General features: G+C 37.5%; 1 protein-coding gene across 5 annotated transcripts in view; it reads left to right on the top strand.

The window, feature by feature from the left end:
- Positions 1–214: 214 nt before the first annotated feature.
- Positions 215–20044, top strand: part of LOC113072249 (ELKS/Rab6-interacting/CAST family member 1-like) — an 82634-nt gene continuing 62804 nt past the window's right edge. For 3 of the 5 annotated variants that reach the window (XM_026245309.1, XM_026245308.1, XM_026245306.1), the window contains exons 1-2: positions 215–384; positions 8738–9634. In XM_026245309.1, the coding sequence (XP_026101094.1) occupies positions 8948–9634 (687 nt within the window). In that variant the 5' untranslated portion in view covers positions 215–384; positions 8738–8947. The remainder of the gene's footprint in view (positions 385–8737; positions 9635–20044) is intronic. The other 2 variants (XM_026245307.1, XM_026245310.1) reach the window with 2 other exon arrangements.

Genomic DNA, 20044 nt, shown 5'->3' with positions numbered 1-20044 from the left:
TATATATGTATAAACATGTGAACTCACTGCTATAAAACGTCAAGTTCTTCTTAAATAAATAAATAAATAAATACAATTAGCTCATACATTTAAACCCCACTGTAAATAACCAGCATATCGTCCAATGTGGTGCCACCTCGCTTATAAGTGCAGTAGAGCTCGTGCACGTCACGACGGTCATGGAGGCCAGTGTCGGGCGCGCGCATCCCGGTTTGTTACGTCACTTGAAGCACCCTGGCTGGTAGATCTGGCAAGGAGAGGGAGAAAACGACAGAAGTACTGTAAAACAGGGCTATCAGCTCTCAAAGTGATAACGGTCCGTCTACAACAATAGATACAGGCACAGGCATCTCACCACACCGGACTAACCTCTTGTGGAAGAAGGTAAGGAGCTTTTGAAAGTGATTTTCCTCTGCTGAAGAGTCTGAACTGCTCGGACACAGCCCATTGATAGTGTGGGATTATGTGGAGAAATATCTCTTTATTGCACACTGACGGTCTATATACGTTCGTATGCGACCAGGCAAACTAGAAGAAGGGCAAATAAAGCAGATATTTAACAAAATGCGCACGAGAGATCGTTCAAATGAAACGCTGTTGCGCCAGTAAGCAATGGTGGAACAGGAGGGGGGAAAAGAAGAAAAAATACACACATATTCTGTGTAAGAGGAGTCTCGTTCCAGTGGCGAGTTTATGATTCGACACAAACAGCTATAGTGAGGCAATCTGGACACTATTGTGTGGTAAATCCGCTGCGAATCCATCCAAAGCTTCAGCCCAGGCGGTGTCAAGCCCTGTGACTGCAAGCATGTGCATTTCAGACTTTCATTCCTGATTACTTTGCTTATTTGGTCTGTATTTCCCTCGTAGAACAGATTTAAAGCGTCCGCGAGGCGGTTACTAAATATCCGCGAATTGTTACAAAGTATCTCCCTACTCTCTGTGACGTCAGCAGGAAAAATATGTATCGGTTACAAAATATCTCAGCTTTAGAACAGACACAAAGTATCTCCCCGCCGGTGAAACATTGACTCTAATTCCAAACGAAGTTGTGTTTATTTCTGAGCAAAACAAACCCTCAAACAAAACAGTTTTGTTTAAAAGCAGAGGATGTTGTTACAGGGACCCTGCAGGTAGTTCAATCGAGTGTCGTTCCCGACTGATTCTCGTTTAGAAGAATTTGATTGGCTCTCCTGAGAAGGATCCAAGAGCCCCTCCCTTAACATTTTTTAACCAAATTAATAAAAAAAATAGATATTTATAATCCTGTTATTATATGTATTTATACTGTAATTTAAAAAATGAGCTCATATTATAGATGAAACATTTATTCAATATTTTAAATATACATTTTTAAATGTAATTAAAAATTCTAAATGGAAAAATAATTTATTAAACTTTTTTCAAACTTAATCCTTTTTTTAAGATGATTTGGATATTGTAGCTGCTTTATGAATATAAGAAATATCAATCAAATATATTAACTTGTGATCCAACAGGTGTCTTTCACATCAGTCCTTTAAGGTGATGTTTCAGTACTGTATTGTGTGGCTGATCCTAGTTTTACGAAGGTTTTTTTTTTGTCAGATGACATATCACATTTTGCTGTGAATATTATCAGCAGAATAGACTCCTAGTGATTTTATAAACACGCTGAGCATGTGCTTTCTTGCTTTATCTGTTGTGTGGATCTCAACATTTGGTCTGTTACTGGATCAATCCTGTGTATCTGTGTTTGTCATGGTTTGACTGGACAGCTTGTGTCAGGAAGCTGGACTCGAGGTCTTACTGATATAGAAGGATTAGTGTAATGTCATGCTGACCTGATGTGAACTCATACACAAACAAACATGCTTGACTAGCATTTATTATTATTTTTAATTGACGAATACTGACAGGGTGACTGATGACTGATCACAAATGTATTTATTTGAATTATATATATATTTAGATTCATTTATTTATTTTTTATTATTATTTGTTTATTTATTAATACAAATATATGTAACATATTTTAATGATGACAGAAATTATTTACTTAAAATTGAAATTAAAAACACAGCTGAACACAAAATCTGACTATACAATCAATAAGGTTGTCAGTAGATTTTGGAAAGCCAATAATCTAAAAATAACTGAAAATCAGGTCAAGATTTTGTTTTTATCACTTCTTTTTTTTAAGGGGTGCATATTTTCTGGCCTTCGGGGTTTGTGTCTGTATCTTCTGAGAACTAGAACTTTCCCAGGAACTGTGATGGACACTTGGTTTTGATCATACCTGCTGTCTGATTGGTGATGAGGGTGATTGAAAAGAAGATCTAAGCACTGTCTAAAACCATTTGTTAATTTTTAGTAGAGAAAAATGGTTAGTGGCAAAAGCTAATATGTTTGTTTAAATATATTGAGAGACATATTATCAAGATAAACTGCTTCGATTAGGGTGTATATGACTAAGCTATCTTCTCTTTTGTAAGACCTGGCCTGGTCCTCGTTTTTATTTCATCTCTGGAGGGTGTACTACATGAGAAATACAGGGAGGTGACTGGTTCTTGGACAATGAGAAATGCAGGCAAGTTTGTTTTGTGTCCGCGTGTACCAGCATGCTTTCATTTCCCAAAGGGGAAGGTGTAGTTCTGTTGGTGGTTTGAAGTTGATGAAAAATGTATTTTTTACTTTTGGATATGTGGATGTGTTATGCAATCTGGTGTGTTAAGAGAAACACTTTTTAAAATGGTGAAGCCGTGGTGCGATGAAGGATGGGGGTTAAGAGTGCATCTGGATTTGAAGTCCTTGGTGCCTCATAATGTGATGCTTGTGACATGTTTTTTAGTTAAAATGTAAATGAACATGACATCTTTATTTTTAAAAGATTTTATTAGACATTTTAATGTAGCTTATCTGTTGATATGAGATATTTCCTCTATTTTTAGATCGTCATTTGTCAGTCTAACACTCACTTAAGTTAATCTTTGTAACCACTAATAATTTAATAATGCACTTCAATGTAATCAGAATGAATATCCATTTTTCATATATATATAAAATAAAATATCTCAGTTAAGCATCAAAAATTAAATATTTAATATCAGTTAGATATTAAAAATCAGATAAGTCATTTTAAAAGCTACAAGTGAATTTAGGTATCACAGCATTAAAATATGATTGAAAAAATGTATATGCATGTTCAGATTCAATAAAGATTATATTTTACAATTTCTTCAAGATGAACTGTAAGTGAGTGTCAGATGATGGCAAATGCAATGTAAAATGTGACTGCTCATTCCCATTTCCATGTTTACTATTAAAAATCTTATAGAATTTCATATATTTTAATATTTTTAGTTCACTTTTGCCATCATCTAACAATCACTTGAAGTTAATCTTTATAAACACTAATAATTTAATGACACTTAAATATAAAATCTAATTTGTATAAATATTGATTCTTTTAATATTGAATATTATTAGCACAGCATGCTAATGTAAGCAGTGGCTTGATTTTCATGTGCGATGTCTCCTCAGTTGTGTGTTCTCCGCTGCCTCTATAGCACACATCTCAGCGAGCGCACTTTCATGACGTCTTTCACAATGACTACTACACCTACAAATGCAGCAGCAACTTAGTGCTGAGCAAGCCAGACTCAAGCCAGACTTTCAGATAGAAAGAGTCCATCGTGTGCGTAGTTTAGCATGTCAGGTGCGGGGAGCCCATCTTTGACCTAATTAACTCTCGCAAACAGACGGACAGATGGGGGACAGGCACCTGTCAGACCTGAAGAAATGCACATTCAACACCGGCTCTCTCGTTTCATGCCTAGCAGATCAGGACTGGAGATGACAATTGATTAGTTGATCCAGAGTCTCAAAAGCAATGATGTGTTTGCTGAAGAGTTTGAAACAACATCTTTGGCTTGTAGCTCTAAAGCTGTGGGTATGAGAAATAGAAATGTGTAATGTGGAGGTTCTAGCTAAGGTTTTGTTAAATAATTCTTATGTTATTATACATATATAAATATACAATAAAATGACAAGCTTTAACAAAAATGAAAATAGAGAACATTTTAAATTATAGAAAATATAAAAAAAGACTTATTCAAAATATGTAAAAAAAAAAAAAAAAAAAAATAGTGAATAGTATTTCTGTTACTAAAATATCACTGATTTATCATATAGTAGATAACACAAAACCAACATGATTCTGAGCCAAATAATGCAATGTGAAAGAGTCAAGGCAAGTGGATGAAGACTGAATCAAACTCTAGTTCAGATGAACAGTCGAACAGTGTGAAAACAGCCTGCGGCTACTTTGGCCATGCAGAGCTTCTATTTACAGTAGATCCCGTATCAGAGGAGGCTGATGGATCTTCAACCCTTGGTGATTCTTTAAAGAAAATGTTGAAATGCTTCACCTTTTCTATTTCCTTCATCCTTCTGGAAACCTTTTAGCTGATTTACAAAACCGACAGTCTTGTCAACATATAAGAAACTACCTTTTCTGCACTGAATTTTGAGTAAATAATGCGTAAAAACTGGCAGTTTGTTTTCAATATTAGTACACTAAACAGCAATAGTTCACTTAAAAAAAATGGAATGATCAGTACCTAAGTTTTACATTACTTTTAATTCATCAAAAAAAGTTGAGCAATTTGTACATTTATCCGTTGTATCATGTGAAAGTAACCTTGATTTAAGTCAGTTTAATGTAATTTAAGTTGAAATTACTTGCACAACCAAGTCAAGGCAGCAAGTGAAATTAAGTTAGACATTTAGAAACAAGTCAGAAAATTGCTTGTAAATTGCTAGTAGTTTATTTCATGGAAGTAAATATTATGAAATAGTATTTTCTTGTAAAACACCCTCCAATAATTGTTGCTTTATTTTTTTTGTCTTTGAAAAATGTGAAACACTGCAACGCTGCAAGGTCAGCCCAATTTTCAAAGCAACTGGACAAAAATTGTGGAACGCGTCATAGAAAAAAAACAGATAATCTTTGGTGCTTATTTTTCTTTTCAGTAAATCTAATTTTCTTTCATTTAATTACATTACGTAGGCTTGAATGTGCCTGCATTATATTGACCATCAACCTCGACTAGGTCTCTAGATATCAATATCGGTCGTTTTGCAGAGATATAATGATTTCTTTGGCTGCTTATTGAGTTATGTCTCATCCTTTACCATATTAGAAATAAGATCCTCAGGTTGCATATCTGTCAGATATCTGATTTATGCTCCCACAGTTATCTGGATTTAGAAGGCAGAAGAGCAGTTTATGTGCGTGTGGATGTGGATTGAATGAAATGCACCGTGGTTGTAGTTGTTTGCTGCCGTCTAGAAGAGATGTTCAGTGATGTGAAGTGACAGGCCGTCAGGCATCAGCTCAAAGCTGACCTCTGTTCTCTCCTATAAACACACTGTCCCACTGATGCTGTAACCGAGCCGAGAGGGGGGCAGAACAATTCATATTAGATGTTAGAGAAGGAGTCCTTGCCCAAAAGTTACCGTAATGCCAAGCGGCTAGTTGAAATTTACCCCGTATTGATTATTGTAGGCAGCTTTGTAGTTTGAAATGAGAGTTGCTGACTGTAATTTAGGCTGTGGGCTTGGAAGGTGCATTCTGACTCAGCACTCAAACCATTACTTTAAAAGATTTGACTCCGTTTAGCTGTATGTTGTGAGTCATGAGCAAAATAAAACACATTCCTTTTGTGGTGTGTTTATCGTCTCGTCTGTGTAGAACTAGGGCTGGGTCATACATTGAATATTCCCAATATATTTGTTATGATTTTGCAGGCTATATATTATAACATGAAGAAACATAACGAATATCACATTCTCAGTGAGTTTAATGTGTTTTTTATTGGTTATTAGTATAATTTAAAGAGATATTTTATAATGAATGGTACAGTTTTATGAACTTCATTGTTTTTTTTAAACAAAGATTTTTACAAGTACATCTTGCAATAAAATACTACTACCCCCTTTTTTCTTGAAATAAATAATTTAATTTGTTACATGTCATTTCTTAATTTTTTTTTCAATGTATAAATATCTTTTTGCGTTTTGCATAAGAAGTATTTAGTTTACTTTCTGTTTGGCCACAATCTGATCACACTTTTAAGCAATTTCAGAATAAAATACTTAAACAGTGAGATTCACATTAGATACACATTCTCCATTCACATTAGTTTCCTCTCTGATATCTCTCACTTTTGGAAGCTCTGCTTTTCCAGAGGCATAAACATTTGTTTTTAGTATTTGGAGAAGGTTTTATTTACATGTGTTTGTTTGTATAATACCACACAGACTATTCCAGATATATTAAAAATAAGTTGAATACTTTTATAGTTTCCAGTTCTGTGAGCGATTATAGTAAAGATTGGTTTTGGTCTATTTTCATGTGTGATGATTTAGGCCAAATGTAATGGAAACTTACTGTTCCATGAAGCGCATTGAAAATCCCCACTGAAGAGCAGAGCAGATTGCTGTTCTGGAAGGAGATATGGCTGTAGGGAGTGATTGAGAGATAAAGAAATGGAGGGAGGTTACCTTTTCTTCAAGTGTCCACTGTCCAGGTGTAATCCACCTGCCCGGGGCGAACCAGATGGCGAGATCTCCCATAGATTTTAAAGAAACAGTTCACCCAATAACGAACAGTGTCATTATTCACTTAGTTTACATTATTTAATTTAAGCTTAAGTATACTTTTTTGGGCTGTAACTTTAAAACAAGTGTTCTTAATAATTAAGTATTAAGTTTAAAACAAAAAACAAAAAAATCTGTAGAAATGATGTGGCGTACAAATTTCGTAGTGTGTTGTCGGTTCCTAAGCCAGTTTCAACTCTGCTCCTCAAACGTGGGATACATTCCCGTTATTTCTGAATGACTCTCTCTAGACTCTAGTTGTCCCGATCTTCTCAGCTCTGCCCTGTTTAACTGAAGTGTTGTGCTCTGTTCTCTCTTGCCTTCACTGCAATGAATATATGTTTCTGTCATGCTGCGCTTATGCTCTGCTGATTTGAGTCATTAAAGTGGCAAATCTGCAGTTGTTGATTATATCTACATATTACATATTTTAGGACTAGGTGGATTAATGCATAAAAAAGCTGTTACATAAGTGAGATAAGTGCAGGCATTTAAAACATGTTCTCGGCTTCAGGGAATGTGACGGGGTTAGACATGCCCACTGCTTTAATGATTTGGCTTCCGTTCGTCAAAGCAGCAGAGGAAGGAAATCTGTGGTCTCGCTGCCCCCTCCGCATCTATCAGTACCCGGCTCCGTTCTCAACTTGAGTCTATCACAGCTTCAGCAAACTGTTCCTCCATGAGACCGGACTGTTTTGATTCTTTACTCTGTATTCTTTGTATCATGTTCTGTATGACATCGGTCCCAGCGCAAAGTTTCACTCTGAAGGGAGTCTGTGGTTGACATATTTCACGTTTGGTTCATTTTCATGTAGATTTACTCCATTGAGACACATTGTGGCTCTGATGTTAGATTCTTTCCTAATGAGAGAGTGCGGGTACGTTGGCTTGGGCATGATCGCAGCCTCACTGAATATTTTCTTGGCTTTTGGGATGGACCAAAACATGGCTCTACTGTCCACTGCCAGCCTCTTCTCAATAAATTATGCTTAAGCTGCATTTGTGGGAAATATTTTAGGTTTAAAATCTAGAACTTAAAAACCAGATGAATTGAACAGTCTATACCACTTCCCTTTGTGTTAAAAAATGAGTTAAATTTAGTGATAGAATAGCATTTATAGAAGAGATCACGTATGAGTCCCATGTGACTTAGTATTGCTACAAAACAAAGATGTGTTTTACAAGAGACAATGAAGTATTTCATCAGGGATAAACACACAAGACAAAAGGCAGCTGCCGCCTGTGGCTGGGCTTCTCTGAACGAGCTCATAGCTGTGTTCATGTGTGGTTTCACAATCCCATCAATGGTTTTGTGTTGATTAAAACCGCAATAGCAGAGGCATTAAATTGTCTGTATTAGTATTTTATTTCCCTACAATGTATGCCATGGTTCAACTGCAGGTGTTACATCCAGGTGTTATACTGAAGTAGTTTGTCCAAAATGACGTGCCACAGCCTCTGAAAACCTCATGAGAGTTGAATCAATCAATCCGTTGTTTTTCAGGTTGTACAATCAGTGTTTAAAAAAGTTTGAAAACAATAGCTTAAAAATAGCATATTATTTGAATTTTTTTTTTTTTTTGCATTTTAAATTCAAATGAATGATTAATCAGTGATTTAAAAATGAGAAAACAGTGTGCCTTGATTACCATCAGAGATTCAGAATGCAGACTGTTGTGTCATTCATACTCCTAAAATAAGTTTGCATGAGATCAGCTCAGCCTCAATTTATATGAAAGCTGTCAGATGTTAAAGCAAGTTGCTACTGATGAAGAAGGCAGAGGAAAAGACTGTGTGGAGAAAATGAAGAGAGACGTAGAGCTGAGAGTGCGGTATGGGTATTGGACAGAAGCCATAGAGCTAAAGTAAATACAGTGTGGCATGTGAGTGACCTACATAGAGTCCAGCGAAGAAGGTTAAAGCATACCGTGTGCCAGACCTGTTCATTAGCTTATTATTTCCTCTCTGAGAAGAGTGCAAGGCAGCAGATGCCAGGGAGAACTCTGCATGAGCGCCATTATCTGAATAAAAATGTGACAGGAAAGGTTTTAACTTTGTCTCTCTCTCTCTCTCTCTCTCTCTCTCTCTGTTGCAGGAATATAACATGACCAGAGTAAACGGATAAAACCAGCCACTCTTTAACACCCAGAATCATATGATGAAAATGAAAAATCTGCATCTTTAAATGCTTTAAACAGGCCAAAAGTAGATCACAGACCTTTCGAAATTTACAATATTTAAAAGCTTGAATTAGTCCATATCATCCTTTTCTCTTCACTCTTGCCCTTCTTCAGTCAAAACCGCCATGTACGGTAGTGGCCGATCCGTGGGCAAAGTGGAGGGCAACCACAGCGGGGGGAGCAATCAGAGTCCCGGCCGCTCGCCTCGTCTCCCTCGCTCGCCCCGTCTGGGCCACCGCCGCACCAACAGCTCAGGGGGTAGTGGACCTGGAGGTCCAGGTGGTAAAACCCTCTCCATGGAGAACATCCAGTCTCTCAACGCTGCCTATGCCACATCCAGCCCCATGTACCTGAGTGACAACGAGGTGGTGACATCTGGCCCGGACCTGCCTAAGAGTACTATGACGCTGGGCCGCTCAGGAGGACGGGTGCCTTATAGTGTCCGAACGACCGTCATGGGATCCAGCCCAAATATCTCCACCGGGGCTCCCGGCTCTGTTTCCACTGATGCTATCGCTTTCGGAGACCACCGCATGCCTTCCACTCTTGCGTCCACTGTGCCTCATTCGCTGCGCCAGGCGCGGGACAACACCATCATGGACCTGCAGACCCAGCTCAAGGAGGTGCTTAGGGAGAACGAGCTCCTGCGGAAGGAGGTGGATGTGAAGGAGAGCAAACTCAGCTCTTCCATGAACTCCATTAAGACCTTCTGGAGCCCTGAGCTGAAAAAAGAGCGCGCCCTGCGCAAGGATGAGGCGTCTAAGATCGCTGTGTGGAAAGAGCAGTACAGAGTCGTCCAGGAGGAGAATCAGGTGAGAGGAGATTACGTGGATTTAAGACATATTCACAATGCATTTTATTTCTGTAATATGAAATCTGTCAGAGTGAATCAGAATATTTTGTAGGGAATAATGTAGCTTTAGTTTTTAGGATGTTATGCTTGCACCTTATTAAAAAAAATATATATAGGTGTGGATGCATTGATATAAACATTCTGGCTGATAAGCCATTCAAGCTATGGCCAGTAAATAAATTCCAAATAAACCAGTTCTTTTTGAGATTTTCTAAAGATTACCTTTAACAGTGCTCTTAAATGAGGCTTTGTAAAGATTTAGATTTTAAAGTTTTAGATGTTGGCAAAATAGAATGAGCATGACCAATTAAATATACATTAAATTACATTTATTTGACATTTAACTAACATGTCATGCATCCCCAAATGTTGCTTTTTTACTAATCAGATTTTTTTCTTAATTAGATTTTGGTCAGTTAAGTGTTTAAATGTGATTTCTCTTCTCTTGTGTAAGCTGGAATATACTGGTGTTTTTACTGTAGTGTTTGGTAGCCAAAGGGCTTCGTCTGCTGAAATGCAATTATACGAAACGGTGCACCTGGCACTGAGACAAAAAAAAAAGTATCACTTGCAGAATGGATCTGATTACCGAAGAACATCATTACAAGGCACTTAATAAATAGCTCTATTTGTCTTTTGGTGTTGTTTTCAGAATTGGCTTGCCGAGAGAAATCAAAAAGCTGAAAATGGACAACTGTTGAACTAACTCTATATGACTTCGCTGCAGATTCCTGCTCTTTTCCTTTCAGTCTGACTTTTATTGTAGACTAATAATGCATTTTAAAACATACATTTCCCTTCTGCAGGCCATAGTTTAACACATGCCCATCCTGACATGTGCCGGTTTATTCTCCTTCATTCGTGCTGGATTTTAGCTCTGGTGTAAGCTGTAATTTAGCATTTTCATGGGCAGGGCCTGCAGTCTACAGCATGTGGCATAGACATGAACTGTTATTGTTATACCATCACCTCTTTTCAACAGGAAGATGTTTTTATGTATTTAGTCTAGTCTATGCAAGTCTGGCATAGACTGAGATTTCACCATTGATATCTGGCAAAGAATTGCCATCCTAAAGAAAGACTGTGTGTACATCGCAGTGTCTGTAAAGTTAACTTTGAACTTAGTTGGATGTCATAGACCTTTAACACGCAAATGGCATGTGACTCTGGCCCTGCATTGCTTCTGCCTTGGCTGAAACGTGAGGCTAATGAGGGGCTCGTCCTCATTGCATTTTGATACCTTTCATTCACAGCGCCTGTTTGATGAAGGCTTGGATGACATTTTTGTGTAGTCCGGTCGGTGCAAGACATTGGGTTTTAACCCATATGACACCCCACTCGGACTTAGTACAGTGAGCTGGAGTATTTGACTGATGAAGTCCGGTTCTGTCGTTAGAGGGTTTATCTAGATGAACTAGATCAATATTCAAAAAAACCTTGGTCAGTTAAATGAACACGTCGAATTCTCAGGAGAGAGAGGCATTCAAAGGAGGGATAAAGGAGAAGGAATGAGGGAAATAATGCTTGAATGTTCCTGTGAGACCTGTTCAATTATGAGATGTGACACAGAAAACCCCTTTAGTCAGCCAACTTTCATTAATTTACCTCCTCTTCTTGGATCTCTCTCTTCATTCATTTATTCAGCCCACATGCTAGTTCACTGGATTCGTGAGCATGCTTTCTCTCTCTTCCATTTAGGGTTGTATCATACAATTTTAGCTGATATGATAAACAATTATTAATAATATTTTTTATTTGGCTAATTGCATAATTTTTTTTAATTTAAATAGTTAAAAATGTAACGTTTTTGTGTCTTAAACAATGAATTTTTTTTTTTTTAAATCAGTTGTTTTAAATGCTTAAAGTTAATTTAGACATCACAATATAAAATACAGTATGAAAATGGATATTTAATTTGAGATTTGCTACAGATTATATTAAACAGTGTTAATAATTAACGTTTATAAAGAAAATGTAAAAATTATGAACGGAAATTACGGAAATGAGCATACTTAATTAAATGTATTGTCAAAATATATATCATATTAAATAATAATTTTATAGAATAAATATAGAAAACAAAATTTACTTTACTTCCTTAAAAGTATTTTTCTTCCAGTGCATTGTGAACATCTGCCGTGACATTCCCAGCATTAGAAAGCACTATGACGTTAGTGCATCTTTTCAAACAAAGCAATCGAGCCAGTCGGGTGTCCAAACATGTGTTTTCCATAAGCGTGTATCTCTGCCTTCTGAAGACGTGAGAACAGATGACAGATGTGGCTCCTGATGCGCTTACTGTAGAAGTGTTGTAAAAGGTCCAAAGAATTGCACCCCAATCCCACAGTCACCTTATCAAGTAGTGTCACTTTGCACAGCCAAGGTCCGCCCCCACACTAATATTCACCAATCCAGTCAGACTGTTTGTTCCTAATCCAAAATGTACATATACATTTTTATTTATATATTTTTTTAAATGTATATACATTTGATTGACAGATTGAGAGATAAATGACACATACAGTATAAGATTTTCTAAAATTATATTAATTGTCTCATATATATATATAATTTTATTTTGTAGATTGAATTGGCCCTTTTTACTGGACAAATTAAATTGATAGTTTCTATTATTTATTGTACTGAATTTGAATGGGCTAATTTACATATATATATATATATATATAGAGAGAGAGAGAGAGAGAGAGAGAGAGAGAGCGAGAGAGAGATTTATTTCTAATGTTCTAAACTGGTCCTATGCATTTTAATGTTATTTATTTTTTTAGTTTTTTAGTTTTTGGCCTGCTATTTCAATTCACATGTAAAACTGAAGAACAAAATTGGACTTTTAACATGCAGCCACGTTTAATCTGCTTGCTCTAATTGAAAATGGCTGTTTTTGAATGATTATTCCCGTCCGATGACGCCCTCCCCCTTCACATCTGGTTAATTACATAATCACATTGAGTTGTCTGGCTTTGCTTTCCTTCGAGGGCTTCATGACACAGCAAGTCTCGGTTGCCATGGTAGCCTCGCAATAGCAGACCCTCTGCAAGAACCGGCCCAGATCTCAATGAGCCCTTTGAATCAAACTGTGGAGATTTCCTTTCTATGTGGACATGAATTGTGTTTATAAATGAAAGTTATAGCTTTTTAGGATCTTTGATGACCAAGCATTTGAAAAAGCTAGGATGAGCTAAAGCCTTGTACGATGCATGTGTGAAAATTACAGATGGCCTTAAGTCAGTGCTGATGTTCTTAGGCTCAAGGCAGGAGACAAGCTGTAATTGGTACAGTGAACTGAATGATGGCTCTGTATGGTGATGGTGACCTGCAGGGTCTGACTGCACCACTGGAAGGTTTCGAGGCGAGTCGATTGGGACACAACAGTGGCCCATAGGAGGCTGAGACACAGACAGACATGAAGAACAGAGCTAATTGGAGAGGTCTAGACTCTTTCCTGTTTGCTCTTTTTAAGGATTTTGATGTGCTAGGCATAATCTGACAGATTCCGTTTTTTTTTTTTTCCCAAATCATTCAGTTTCTTTAAAGGCTGTGCAAAAAATCGAATGCGATTTTTCATGCGATTCTCATCAGTAAAGACGCTCCTGTAATTAGAAGTATATCTCCAGCACGCGCGTTCAGATCATGGTTGCCAGGTTTTCTCAACAAATCCTGCCCAGTTGCTTCTCAAAACTGGTCCAAAACTAGCCCAATCGCGTTTCCAGGAGGTTCCCCGATAAAAAAAATTGCTTTCCGGGGTCAAAATTGAAGTCTTATGGCATGGTTGCTTTGGTAAAATTCGCATTTTAGGGACTAAATATCACGTTATTGGTATTGTCGCTTCGACCCGCGGACATGAAAAACAATCACAGACTTGTATTTTAAAACTTATATTTTAACCCGGGGAAGCAATTTTTTATTGAGGAACCTCCTGGAATCGCGATTAGTTTTGGACTAGTTTTGAGAAGCAACAGGGCAGGATTTGTTGTGAAAACCTGGCAACCCTGATCTGAACACAAGTGCTGGAGATATACTTCTAATTAAAGGAGCGTCTTTACTGATGAGATGTGCATGAAAATCGTATTCGATTTTTTGCACAGCCCTAGTTTCTTTTATAGTTCTCTATTTTGGAAAAGAGATTGAAGAAAGTGATACAAATTAGAAATTAGTTCAGGCCATCCAATGTGTACATGACTGTTTCTTAATTCGAACAAGTTTGGAGAAATTAAGCATTACATCACTTTCTCAGTGCAGTGAATGGGTGCCGTCAGAGGATCCACTGGTGAGCAAGTGATGTAATGCTACATTTCTCCAAATCTTTTCTGATTAAGAAATAAACTCCTCTACATCTTGGATGGCCTGAGGATGAGTGCATTTTCAACAAATATAAAAAAAATTTGTGGATTTTTTTTTATTTATTTTTTTAAATGTTGTGCAGTTATAGATAGATGTCAATGACTCTGTCACCTGATACCACTGCCTCTGTGTGCTGTTGGTTTGCCGTTGGGTTTCCTCATTAGTCTGGATGCACACAGGGAATGGAATCAATTAATTAATGCATTTGCTATGAGTTATTCATGATGTCGATCCATTGTGAGGAATCACCTCACCAGGTAGGAAAGAGCTCAGCAGGCTTTCTGGTAAAAGCCAGTCAAATGGTGGAAAAACACCAATCATTTATCCATCATCCTTTGGGAGTTTAAAAGTCAGTCTTTATTTCTGTTTGGAACTCGAATACTTATGTAATATAATATTACTGAGTAAAAGAGCAAGGACAACAGTATAGAACAGGACGTGTTTTTAACTGTTTGAAATTATTTAGATTGTTAAAGGGGGGGTGAAATGCTCGTTTTCACTCAATATCCTGTTAATCTTGAGTACCTATAGAGTAGTACTGCATCCTTCATAACTCCAAAAAGTCTTTAGTTTTATTATATTCATAAGAGAAAGATAGTCTGTACCGATTTTTCCCGGAAAAACACGAGCGGCTGGAGGCGTGACGTGTGGGCGGAGCTAAAGAATCACGAGAGCCAGTAAGCTTTTGCGCTGATAGCGTTTGGAAGCTGTGACATTACGTGAGGACAAAACCAACCAAAACAAACCATTGCTAACAGTCAGATTCAGCGTATATTTATGATCCAGAGGCTGAAATTTAACAAGAGCAGCAGCAACAACTGCGGCTCTGTGTGGTATGTACTGAAACTGTATATATATTTGCTTAGCGGTTTTGGAAAATGATTAAGTTCCACTTTGTCGTTTTTTTTTTTTTTTTTTTTTAAGCTGTACATGTTGAAAGTGCAGTTTGATGACAACATCGCATGTTGTTTACTTGATGTGCATACGCGCCGATAGCTAAGTTAACAACACAGAGATATTTGAAGCAGTTTTACTCACCGCCTGCGGTTCCAACACACGATCGTGACCCTTTTTCGTTGGGACTGCATTATCCTTAAGAAATAAACGATGTGCAAATCCGTCGTCAAACTGGGCCTTGTTTGTAAAACAAGCATCTTCGAAATGCAGGGGAACAAACAAAAACACTTGCACAACTCCGTTGATGCTCTGTAAAAATAAACTCCATCCACTGGTCCCTTAATGCTGTTTCTCTTTTGGTAATCTGTGCAGGGTTGTCTTGCCCTGGCAACCAAAAACACACTTCTTTTGTGACATTTCGCGACGCTCTTGCTTTGATCAGTGAAGTCTGTTGTGCTCTCACTCAGTGCTCTGCTATACTGGAGCGCGCGCTCTTCCGGCAGAAGTGCCTCAGGACCCATATAAGGAAATTCCGCTCCATCTAACGTCACACAGACCCATACTCGAAAAAAACTTTCCGAAACTTGTGACAAACCAGAAGTAGTATTTTTGGAACAGAAATACTCCTTCAAACGTACAACTTAATTTTTGAAACTTTGCCCATGTTTAGCATGGGAATCCAACTCTCTAACAGTGTAAAAAACTCAGTATGCATGAAATAGCATTTCACCCCCCCTTTAAATGTGGGCATTATATACCGGATTTAGCCTTACCATGTTTGGTACAACAATGCCTGATGGATGAAAACATCTAGACCTTCTTCAGTACTCATGAAAGTATAATTTTTCTTATGGAGAATACAGTATATATCTCTGTAAGAATAAAACATGTCTCTTAACCACACTGGATTGTCTAAGTATGCTGTGAAATGTGCTGTGTTAAAGGGAGGTGTGGCTCTAGCATTTTTGTGTGGGATTCTTGTTCTCTGGAACATGTTAGTTGAAGGGCTGAATGAGTTTGTGCTGATTGGCAGCACCTCAGGTCATTCACTGTGGCCCAACCAACATTCAAAGAATGCTGGCTGGTTCTTAAGGGTCAGAGGTCGCACTGCTCAAGATTACAGCTTCGCCGTATCCTTGTTATTAAGAAAACAAGGCCCACCACTTCTTGTCTATCCTTAGTTTAGGTTCATTTAGAGTCTTCTGAAGACTGCGGGGCTGCTGTGAAGTGTCCCATCGCAGTTGAAATATCCAGCAGATTCCTCAGCCATCTTTTTTCCCTCTCCGCTGCATTCTGTGGTTTGGCATTCCCTCAGACATTCCATCTGTGGGGGTTGGACCGGGAAAGTCTGATCCTTCTAGTGAGGGGAGGGTTGTGGGAGGGTTGAAGAAAGGCCTGTTAGCATCTGCTGAAATTTCCAATGAGATGAATGGAAATGCTAACTTCTTTGCAAGTTTACTGTATATCTTTACTTTCTGTTAAGGAAAAAAAAGTTAATTGTGATTAAATTCAGATTTGTGAGAAGAGAAAAAAAGAGAAGAATAGTCAGAATTTTGAGACATCAACTCACAATCGCAAGAAAAGAAAAACAACTCTGAACTTGAAATAATTTTTTTTTTCCTTGGTTGAAACAGGCTTTTCTCAATTAATATCTTGCAACTCTGAGTTAACATCTTGCAATTTTAAAAAACAATAAGAAAAAAAACAAAAAATTAGCTTCCATAGCTACCAGATCTATAGCTAACAGCTAACATAGCTTCCATAGCTAACAGATAACTTTCAGAGAGAGGGTTGTTTGATTGTACACTCAGGACCAAAAGGTACAAAAGTTTTCAGTGTGGCAGAACCCTTTCAAAAGGGTTAATATGTACCATATAGGTTCTAATATGGTACTAATGAATAAGCTACAAAGCTATACCTTTTGAAATGTTACTGCCTCAGTTTTGTACAGCTTTTTTCATTGAGTGTATGATGTTTTAGGTGTTCATGTCAACAGAGTGCTTGTCTCTACCTTAAAACTTGAGAGGGATTGTTTCTTATTTCAGCCGAGAAAGAATCAATCCCCTTTAGATGTCTTGTCCTGCACAGCAAGCTTGTTTCATTTTTATCGTCTGTTCTTTTAAGCAGTCCTGAATCTTTTGCCTGAGGCTGACCGATCCATCCTCAGGCAATGGACTTGTAACAGTCGTATGTGAGCACAGCTGTCTGTCATACTGTCTGGACTGTGTGTGTTCTGTGTGGTCAGTCTTGTGTGGGACCCTTGAGCCTGGAAAAGGGAAGTGCCTTGCATCAGCAGTAAAGTTTATAGATGAAATAAAATAAAAGTGCAAAAGCCACAGTTATAAATATAACCCCACTCACTAGTGGTTAGCAGATGTTAATCATTGGACCATTTTGAGAAGTTTAGCGTTACATCACTTGCTCATCAATGGATCCGCTGCAGTGAATGGGTGCCGTCAGAATAAGAGTCCAAACAGCTGATTAATACATCCACAATACAACTGAAGTGAAAAACTGTGTGATAGGAAACAAATCCATTATTTAAAATACAACTCCATAATCCATAAGAAAACTTCCTCCAGTGAAAAAGTCCATCTTCTGTTGTCCTCTAACATAAAATCCACTCACATACTTGTCTTGAACTTTTCTGGACTGTTTTTGCTTGTAAACTATGCTTGGTATTTGCATATTTCTCTCCTGATTCAGATTAGACAAGAGTTACAATGGAGACAGCAGTATGACCGATATTGGACTCATAATTTAGTCAGAAGCAACGGTTAAGTTTAAACGCATCTTACTGATGAATTTGCTTTTATAAACATGCAGCTTTTTGCTTCACAAGCTTTCAATTGATGGACTGAATTTACAGTATGTGGATTACTTGTGGATTATTGTGATGTTTTTATCAGCTGTTTGGACTCTCATTCTGACGGCACCCATTCACTGCAAAGGGATTTGGGTTGAATGTCTGCAGGAAATGTCAATCCCAGTGCCCAATCTTTAGGGTGGAGTGATAGTGTAGGAGTGGAGATTAGAGACACGACAAGACATGGAACAAACCTTTCCACCAGACAGGATATGTGATGTGGAGTGAAGCGATGTGGAGTGGAAAGAAAAGACTTGGTGGATGTTTTCAACTGCACAGACTGCTATCAATGTATGTGAGAGAGAAATCCAAACCACTGCATACTCTGATAAATGATTTGTTGATATTACTATTGATCTGATCTTTGTGTCTGATCAGGGTCTGCTCACATTTATAGACCCATAGGAGGTGTTCAGACTTACTTTTGCTGGTCTTAGGTTTCAGTTAATTGCCATTTTAATATAATATTGCTATATCAGGCATGTACAAAGCCGAAGACCTGATGATAACTTCATTATCGTCTAGCGGTTCTTGTAAGAACCTTAAGATTGGTTACTACTCCATGGAGGCCTGTTTGCTGATCTGTTCTCTGCCCTTTTCACCTCTGTCCCGTCTTTGTGCCTGCTGTCCCATCATGCCTCTGACACCTATCTCAGTGCCTGACCCTGCTTGTCAGCCTTTTAGGTTTTCTTTAGCACAACTAGCTCTTTAATGTTAGTATGTGAAGAATGAAATGATCAAACTGAAGAATTAAGATGTGTTACTGTAGATCCCTGCTTTGATTTTATTGCCATTAATTTTGAAGGGGAATAACAGGCTGGCTGATACTTCATATTGATTTCTTCTGGTCTCACTCTTTAGAAGTGATTTCACAAGTACTGCTTAAATCATTTTTTTGTGAAAGATGTTTCATAATAATTCTTTAAAACGTCAAGATTTAAACAGGTCTGTTTGGGAAATTGCCCAGTATGAATATATATATATTTCAAATTAAATAGTAAAATACTGACTTACAATTGTCACATTTTAAATTAGTGTATTATATAACTAAAATGTATTTGTTTTATACGTTTTAGTTATTTTATTACATTTATACATATTTATTCATTCATTCATGTATAAATATTCATTTAAAGGTAAAAATTATTTTGAAATATGACCGTTATGGTAGAAGTACTGTTTCCATATATGAATACATTTTATATTGTTCATTTTAATTAATTATTTATTTAATTAAATATTTATTCACTTAAATTTATAAGTAAACCATTAAAAAACATTACAATAATAAAAGAAGTACTATATCTCTACATAACTACGCTATACCCGTGTTATTTTTCTCTACCTCTCTTCCTTCTGTCTCTTTCTCTCACTTTTTCTTTTCCAAACGCACACACATGACGGACAGAGATAACAGCAGCCAGAGGAGACTAATGAATAATGTAGAGTCCTGTCTCTGTGGTGCCATTACAATCTGTTGAGAATATAAAGTCAATATTTATACAGTAACACAGCCGTCAGTGTCTCTTTCTGTATATGTATTTATTTTGCATATATATATGTATGTAAGTTTTTTTACTGATGGCCTCACTTTTTTGTATTAGACTTTTACTTTGTGTGTGTGAGGTGTGTCTGAAGTGCCTGTTTTGCGACACAGACACGTGTGCTATCTTGAGTTACTGTGTTTGTGTCCTAGCATCAAGCCAAAAAACACGCTGTCCTCTTCTTGTATTTAAATTGGTTAATCATTCTAAAAAGGAAGTGACAACACCTCCTGTCTCACGTCATAAGTTCATGGAGGAACACATGTTGCTGTCATCTTGTGGAAATCAGACAAAAACAAAAAATATGAATACTACCATCCATCATCTTGTTACACCTGTGTGCATATTTTTGGCAGTAACGTTTTCCTTCAGTGTAAGGGAAAAGGGTGTTTGTAACCATGGTGATGCCTGCAGACATATTCATGACTATTCATAAATTCATGCCCTCTGGCCTTCCTGAACACCTTACCTTCTCCTTGTTCCAGCGTAGCTCTTCTAACTGCTTTTTTGGTCCTCAGGTAGACTGATAGCATTAATCCCACTCCTTTGGGACTGGTTGTTCAGTGTGGTTGGAGAGCATGGCCTGTATTTACCCCGAGGTCTCTAGAGAGCTGCTCCTGGTGGAAGTAATAGACGTACTGTATGTCTTTAGAGCTCTAAAAGTCCTGAGTAGACTCTAACAGCTGATGTAGTGTTTCGAAAA

Source organism: Carassius auratus, unplaced genomic scaffold, assembly GCF_003368295.1.
Source record: "Carassius auratus strain Wakin unplaced genomic scaffold, ASM336829v1 scaf_tig00008717, whole genome shotgun sequence".
Taxonomy (NCBI): Eukaryota; Metazoa; Chordata; class Actinopteri; order Cypriniformes; family Cyprinidae; genus Carassius; species Carassius auratus.
The sequence above is the reverse complement of the archived record's forward strand: the minus strand, read 5'-3'. Positions and strand labels throughout refer to the sequence as shown.